This window comes from Pieris rapae, chromosome 5 (assembly GCF_905147795.1).
Source record: "Pieris rapae chromosome 5, ilPieRapa1.1, whole genome shotgun sequence".
NCBI lineage: Eukaryota > Metazoa > Arthropoda > Insecta > Lepidoptera > Pieridae > Pieris > Pieris rapae.
The window spans coordinates 5,219,107-5,227,568 of record NC_059513.1 but is presented as its reverse complement, the minus strand read 5'-3'; the positions used below and the strand labels follow the sequence as shown (position 1 = coordinate 5,227,568).

At 32.9% G+C, this 8,462-nt stretch overlaps 1 protein-coding gene across 3 annotated transcripts; it reads left to right on the top strand.

Annotated features, from left to right (window-relative positions):
* The first annotated feature begins 1,781 nt into the window (after nucleotides 1-1,781).
* LOC111003185 (tropomyosin-1) lies at nucleotides 1,782-8,286 on the top strand. Of its 3 annotated transcripts, XR_002600575.2 has the most exons (8): nucleotides 1,782-1,912; nucleotides 4,151-4,322; nucleotides 4,536-4,795; nucleotides 5,148-5,265; nucleotides 6,339-6,440; nucleotides 6,927-7,104; nucleotides 7,342-7,774; nucleotides 8,113-8,286. XR_002600575.2 is itself a non-coding variant. In XM_022273580.2 (7 exons), exons 2-7 carry the CDS (start codon nucleotides 4,209-4,211, stop codon nucleotides 8,193-8,195), a joined length of 855 nt encoding a protein of 284 aa, XP_022129272.1. In that variant the 5' UTR covers nucleotides 1,782-1,912; nucleotides 4,151-4,208; the 3' UTR covers nucleotides 8,196-8,286. The 3 variants fall into 3 exon arrangements, 2 of the variants coding, with proteins under 2 accessions (XP_022129272.1, XP_022129273.1); XM_022273580.2 differs by lacking the exon at nucleotides 7,342-7,774; XM_022273581.2 differs by lacking the exons at nucleotides 1,782-1,912; nucleotides 7,342-7,774 and adding an exon at nucleotides 2,172-2,193.
* The last annotated feature ends 176 nt before the right edge of the window (nucleotides 8,287-8,462 follow it).

The following is an 8,462-nucleotide window of genomic DNA, read 5'->3' as shown; positions in this document are numbered from 1 at the left end:
TTCAGTGTTAGCCACGTATGAATGTATGAAAAAGGTTGTGTGGGAAATATTCCATAACGCGTTATATTACAACGCGAAATATCCCCCTATAAGGCGGAGATTTATCAAGTTGTATTTCTGTTGTGTGAAATTTATACCTTTACACATGTTTCAATTATGTCGTTAAATAAAATTAAATAACATTATTAAATTCGTATTTTTAATTTTTGAATTGTTAAAAAAAAGACGTAAACAAAATCTTACAATTTATGTAATACTAAAGTCACGGAATGTATTATAAGCGATGAATCATGGTAATGCTTCCCAATGAAGATTTTTTTATTAGGTATACTAATAAAACCAATATATTATGGCTGAAGTCATTTGATGCGTATGCGGTTTATTTTATTTTTTTCCAAGTTGCACGTACCATGGTTTGATGACCATTGCAGTAACGTCGTTCTATTTGTTTTATAAATAAAAGTCTTTATCTACGATCACATACTTCCGTTACAAATTTATTGGGATGGAAAAGTTATATAGACACCGTAAGCACGGCTAAGGCTGTTTCAATTTTATTCGTCAATTCTGTGGTAGGTATACATAAAGTAAATATATGATGCTAACCTGTCAAGTAAAATGTAATTCACAAGTACACAAATTATTCTAAAGGAAAGTATCTGAAGTCCCATAGGTTGCAGCAGTTTATTTGGTTCTTACCAAAAACTTAATTGATTGTCGTAAATTATTAGAAAGAATTATAATTCCAAACTGCAATTTCTATACGATTGAGATATATTATAAGAGTCCCAAAATATGTTTAAAACTTTTTTTAAATTTTCTTCCATGTTGTTTTTAATGTCTCTACTTATGATAATCTGCCTTCTCATGCCTAGCCTGTTTTAGGAAGTTTCTGCTTATCAAGCTCATCTATTATAATCCCCATGTAATTACATCGTGCGCTACGCACTATGGCACAGCGGTAGTTGGCAAGCCTGTAACGTTAGATAATACAGTAACAGTCCTTGCCAGGATTCACAATACAGGGCTACACCTAGTGAGGTGCAGTATACGTATAAGTGTATAAAGTAGTTTTTCCTTATACATTGGAGTTTTACTAGCTTTTAAACTCAACCAAGTGACTAAACACTAAATAGATGTATCCACACGTGCGCTTCCTGTTTAAAAAATAAATAATACAAATATGAATACAAATGTAATCTGATGTCGAGCAGTTATAAATAATGAGATGAAGTTCAAAAGTTTGTTTTGTATTCTTTATTTAGTGCTAACTACATGAAAGACCGATGATCTCAATGGCTACTATAAATAGACAGTAGACAGTAGCTCTACGCAAAGATACATTTAATTTAGAATTATTAAACTTTTTACCTACTTAAAACGCATTTTTTTTTGTTTGTAGGAATTATATTTTATTAAATATTTGCTAGGTAACGAACGATTTTCATGCGTTTCATTTTAATTTGTTACATTCTCTATTCAAATAAATGTTATTGTAGTTTGAAATGTTTATTTCTAATATATTCTCATTCTACTTAAAAATTTTATTACCTATGAAAATATGTAAAATATTACCGCTTGTAAGATTTTTGCTTTATTAATGAAATGTGTTTATGCTATAGTAGGTATATTTTTGCATACTAAATTGCATAAAAAAGGAAACTCAGTCAACTGAATTTTATTTAAAGGTTTTTAAATAAATATGAAACACTCATGTATACAGTGACTTCCGATGTAGACTGCACGTTTATTGCAATAAATCCGATATCCAAGCATCCATACATGATGTAGCTTGTCTCGCGGATCGGAATCCTGAATTTTTGGCACCGAAAATAGCTGGGCGGGCGGCGGATTGGTCTGTAGGGCGGGCAACGCTTAGTGCGTGCCGCTCCGCCGTGTTAACCGCCCGTAGGTGAGTCCCAAGCCGTGGATACCCACAGGACGACTTGATCCCACAACCCAGGACACAGGATCTCAGGAGTTAGGGTGAAAGTGCAGTGCAGTGGCGTATCCACGATTAGTGTTAAGATATGTGAGAGTGTCGCTTCTCGGATTACAATGCGCGGGCGTCTTACTGAAAATAGTGCGCGACGTCGACCTATTTGTGGCGAATGTATTTATTTAGCGATATGGGGAAACTGGCCTCGTAATCTTTAACGTAACACATTTTCTCGCTTATTTAGGACGGATCAGGTGATATTTTTTGTTTTTATCACACTGCAGTTAGAATTTTGTAGTTTTCACTGACGTTATTTGTTACTGATTTTTATTAAGTGGAGGACTTTAATTTACATTATCAATTTACACACCAAACAGTTTTCAATGTTAAGTGGATACGACGGTAATGAAGAGTTTTTAAAAATAACCTCATTGTAATGACCTTTCTTAGTATTCATAAAAACTTAGCTACCATATAGATAACAAATTATATAAAAAAATACTATAATCTTATAAAATTGCTGTCACTCTTGTAATACATTTTTTTAGTTCTACTGTTACAATGTTTTATAATTAATATATATATATATATATATATATATGTACATATTTGTGGTAAAATATATCCTTTAATACAGCTGCCAGAAATATGACCTTGAATCGTTCAAATTGGGACACATACATTTCTTCCCCAACCCTATATAAAACGTTTCTTGACGGAGAGATATCACATAATTATCATCTCAACTCATCTTCAAAAATTATCTTACGCCCAATGTCTTAGCTAGCAAAAATCGGTAATCTTATGCCAAAAATAACTCCGCGTCATCCAACTGTTATTTTCGCAGTTTCCAGGCGTTTTTCAGCGGTTTAATGGGTATTACGTTCGAAAAGTTATATTTAATTTGTAATTTAAACGGTTGTTCAGAAGTCGAGCCAAGATATTTAAACAATTTCATTGAAGTAATGTTACTTGACAACCGTCGTTGATGCAAATACTCCAATTGAAAGTTAGTAGTACTTTATTACCAACTGTAAAAACTAGTACGTACCAAGAAACTTTTGTTTAACTTTAGATCACTATTAGCATATAATAATTTGATTTTTGAACGTCTATACTTTAGTGGCCTCTTAAACAATTCAATTGGGTAGTATAGGTATAAAATATAAGCAACGTTAATAAAACTATTTATGGGTACTTTAAGCTCAGTTCAATATATATAGTAAAAACTGTCAAAAAGTATAAAGGCTCTCTATCTAATATCTAATCTAGGCTTGGTAATGGTAGTATAGTCTGACGTTTACAAATCCTATTAAGGATCAGTGAAGAATTATCTTTTTGTGTCATTATCGTTATTTATATAGAAAAATAATAATGTAATATCAACTATAACTGAATATAGAGATTTACATTGATCTACATGATGAAGTACAAGATAATAAATTTACAATTGAATTTCCATGTCTCTTAGATGATTGATGTTTTGAGGTACTTTCTTTCTACATAAATTCTTCTATCTTTAAACACAAACATAGTTTCTTTTACTAAATTGAAAACGTTTATACGGGATTTTGAGTCTGCACATCGTAGATATTAGTTTTACATTCGAAATTTCGGCACCGTTCGGGATGTACTATATGTATGGAAATATGACTTCCCACTTATATTAGCACTTCGTATCTTTAAATCTTAGCCTAAAAGTATATAAGATTGAAAAACTTGAAATGTGGTAATATCTAAAATGTACGATAAAATCAACACTAGACTATTAAATCTGCAGTTCTGCATGTGGCCGTTTGGATCGCAGCCAACTGTGAACAAATAGATAAAATTAAATCCACTCCTACGATCGTATGAACTAGAAACTTTTAAGATTTTTCTTTAAATATTAGTTAACTACGTAGACGTTTCGTGTAGAAGAAAACTACGCATATTAAAAAGAAAATACATTTTACCGTTAACCTTATAGGTTGTTGAGTTATTTTCAACTCAAACGTTTCTAATTTTTCTAAAGCTCCCGAAGTATCTAATGTTTCCCCAGAATATTTTTTAAGTAAAATATTATTTTGTATAAAACGCACAATTCGTATTATATCAAATTCGTAACAATATTGACCAAGCGCCGAATTTCGTAGATTATGGAGAAGCGACACACAAAATACATTTAACTATGAAGAACAATTCTATCTTACAATATTCCCTCCGTTTCAGGTCTGTAACTGGCGTACTTACCTTTTTCCCCTGACCGTAAAAATACAAAACAGCCACCATGGACGCGATCAAGAAGAAGATGCAGGCGATGAAGCTGGAGAAGGACAATGCCATGGACAAGGCAGACACCTGCGAACAGCAGGCTAGGGACGCTAACCTCCGCGCCGAAAAGGTAGGTTTAAGTGAAGTTTCCAGATTATTGGATTATAACAAGAACCGGGTGGAATCTTACAAACAATATTTATTGTATAAATAATTAGAAAAAAATAGTTTACAATAATGTGGTGGAAACATAAACTGCACATAGTTTTTCTGTCCATCAGGACGTCTTATAAGGCAGTTGCCTGTCAGTTTTACTAATATTAACAGTTTCTCCTCACCCTAGGTTAACGAGGAAGTCCGTGAACTTCAAAAGAAGCTCACCCAAGTAGAAGAGGACCTGTCCCTCAACAAGAACAAATTAGAGCAGGCTAACAAGGACCTTGAAGAGAAGGAAAAGCAGCTTACCGCGACCGAGGCGGAGGTGGCATCCCTCAACAGGAAGGTACAACAGATTGAGGAGGACCTGGAGAAGTCAGAGGAGAGGTCTGGCACTGCCCAACAGAAACTGTTAGAAGCACAGCAGTCCGCTGATGAGAACAACCGGTGAGTTCTATTATTCATTTTGTAATAAAAATGTACCATGTTTTTTGAACACGCCTAGAATCATATTATGACTCTAATGTAGGTCAATAAGGTAAAAATAATGCGTGGACTCACACAAAACTTACAACACTGCTTATTAAAACAAAGACTACAACGAAGGCCGTCTATATAACCTTAAAAGATTCTTATTTAGTATTAATAGGAATTTAGACATACGCCAAAATGGGTTGATTCTTTTGTCGTATTGAAGTAGTAAATTTAGATTAAAATAAGTTTTAATCACCAGAGTGCAAAAATCACTCATTTTACTTTTACTTTAAATAGTAATAATAATAATACATTTACATTGCAGTATGTGCAAAGTATTGGAGAACAGATCACAGCAGGACGAGGAGCGTATGGACCAACTTACCAACCAGCTGAAGGAGGCCCGTCTCTTAGCTGAAGACGCTGACGGCAAATCTGATGAGGTAACCAGAAAGAATCTCAGGGCTATTTTCTAACCTTACAATAAATATCTTTTATCACTAAGGGTCTGTTTCACAATGTCCGGATAAGTTTCAAATAAGCTATTTATTACTTATTGGTAGGATAAACAGTATTTTTATGTTTCACGAATGTCAGATAGCGCTATTTGTCATGAAATGCCAAGTATCTTATTTGGAACTTTTATCTTTCGAATAATTTATGTGTTGCATAGCTATTTGGCACTTTATTTATACATTGTGAAACAGACCCTAAATATTTTCTTTGAAATGAATTTAGTCTAAATATAGGGTAGGGTGAGGCTACAAAAGTAACTTTTCACTTGAGCGGTTCTTGAGCTCCTTAATGAGCATTAATGGTTTTTCTGTATGTCAATAAGATACAAAAATATCCCTTTACAAAAGTGTCATAGTACTTTATTTCTATCAAGTCGAACTCAAGAGCTACAGTTAATCAAGTAAGCTCAACGTTAGGTAAGTTGAGAAGGAGTATGGGGCAATTGAGTTCTCAAATATTCTAGCCAAACCATGTTTACATCGTTAACTCGACATGATATATTTTTTTTTGGTTTAACAGTAAAAATTTAATTTATAATAATATAAATTAAAATTAGGGGGAAATAATAAAACAAAATCTTTGAATGATAAACTAAAAATAAAATCAAAAAAATATCAACATAATATGTTTAGGATTAGAATCAGTCTTTCTGGTCAAATTCAGTCTTAAATATTTAAGTAATTAAAAATACAAATGAGTAAAATTTAGGAATCTTGGAAAATTCATAGTCGTTGTCACTGATGCAATTGTAACAAACGAAAGTAAGACCAGCACCTGGTACCACACATCATGTATGACCCCATTCCCTGAAAACTTAACCTGGATCCAATATCCATGTCTAAACTTTCTCAATACAACCAATCAGATAGGAATAATCATCATCGTTACTTTAGGTTCTTCTACTTCCTAGGTTTTTCAACTTATTTAGTGGTTTCATTTTGACATACAACATAATTGTCTTCTACATAAGTATATTACTATAGTATACTTGAAATTCTAGGTATCCCGTAAACTGGCCTTCGTTGAAGACGAGCTGGAAGTAGCTGAGGACCGTGTTAAGTCTGGTGACGCCAAAATCTCTGAACTTGAAGAAGAATTAAAGGTATATTATTTAAACATTCAATGCTTAATTAATTGATAAAAAGTAATAGCCGGAAATCAAAACTTTTTATGGCGAATTTTGATTAAGTAAATGTGAATGTTTGAAAATATGTATGAATGTATGTTATTATTTATAAAAAAAAATTTTTTTTGGTTCCGAGTGGTCGGCATACAGCACATTGGGTGTCAAATACAATAAGGACCCGAGAGCTAGGGTTGGCAAAGGTTTACAAAAATGAACGGGACGTTCGCACGGATCCGAGTGGGCGGCACCACTACTAATATAACCCCGCTCCACTCGGATCCGAGAAAAGAGCACTTAATGTAATAAATAAAGTTACTACTTGTTTACGACTAATAGATCATAGCACATTTTTCAAGTGAGATGGATTAGATTATTATTTTTAATATCTAAAAAAGTATAAAGATTTACAATATCGATTAAAGGAAAGAATATACTTGCTAAATTACATAACAACTCCAACAGGTCGTAGGTAACTCCCTTAAATCACTAGAGGTCTCAGAAGAGAAGGCCAACCAGCGTGTAGAAGAATTCAAAAAACAATTGAAGACCCTCACCATCAAGCTCAAGGAGGCTGAGGCTCGTGCTGAATACGCCGAAAAGACTGTCAAGAAACTGCAGAAGGAGGTCGACAGGCTCGAAGGTATTTACAATCAAACTAAAACAAAATTACAAATAAAATCTACGGAATAAATTCTTAAATCATTCTTATAAACAAATCTTTAAAAAATCTAACATCGAGTGAAAACTATAACAAATAAAAACTATTCTTGCAATGATGACGTACCAGCAGCTATAATATTTAAAGCTACGGTGCGTCTTCATAAATAATTCTTCACCTTTCAAAGCTCTTCAAACGCTGTTTAATAACATTTTGCAGACTCTTTGTTCAGCGAGAAGGAGAAATACAAGGCGATATGCGATGACCTGGACGGAACATTCGCAGAGCTGACAGGATACTAACTTCCCTTAGCATTTAGTTTAAGACAGTACCGTCCACATAGAACCACTGTCACCATTAGTATAGACCCATATCAAAATTTCTACCTGAATGTTCGATTTTTAGTACCCGGGAAGTCGTCGACAGTGTCGTCGTAAATTGTCATACATAACTTTTCCACTTTTTTGAATCTTCATTCTAACGCTTAGACTATGTTCCTTAATCTTAACCTTTTCAAATTTTATAGGATTGTCATACAATTATTTTCGTTACAATGACATTCCTATGAGATATTTCATTTGTAAACCTGCTTTTTGTGTTGTAACTAATGTCTTATGCTTTGCTGCTACCGAGGTGGATCAATGCTTCTAAGGTACTCAATCCTTTAATATCGTAATTTAAATTATAAATAAACTATAAAATTGCATTTTCATAAATTAAGAAAAAATCTTTAAATATACTTTACAATAATAAATTTTAACAATATTAATATTAAATCTTTCTTTACTTCAGCTTGTTACAGAATTTACATCATAATGTTAGATGAACATCTATCTATCTATCTGAGTGAATTATTAAAATTATAACCCAGAAAAAGTGTTCGAAATTTTCAGGATTTGGACAAAAACATTTCTTGTACATTTTCAGATCTAGTGAAATGCTGATTAAAAATATCTCTGTCTCGTATCTTATATTTTATATATTTCTCAGACGAGCTCGGCATCAACAAGGACAGATACAAGAGCCTGGCTGATGAGATGGACTCCACTTTCGCCGAGTTGGCTGGATACTAAACAAAACAGCGCACCAACACTACACGTGATCTAATTTATTAATTTATGTAAATTTATTTACGATTTTCAATAAAATTATTTGTAACATCTACTTAATCGCATTTTTATTAATCATTGATTCAGCAGTACAAGTAGGAATTACTTTATTATATTTAAACAATTATATTGTATCAAGAACTCTATATTAGTTATTGATGATGCGGGATTGCTATAAAAGAAACTAAGTATAAACCTGTTTAAATCGCCATTGTAATGAAGACTTCATGA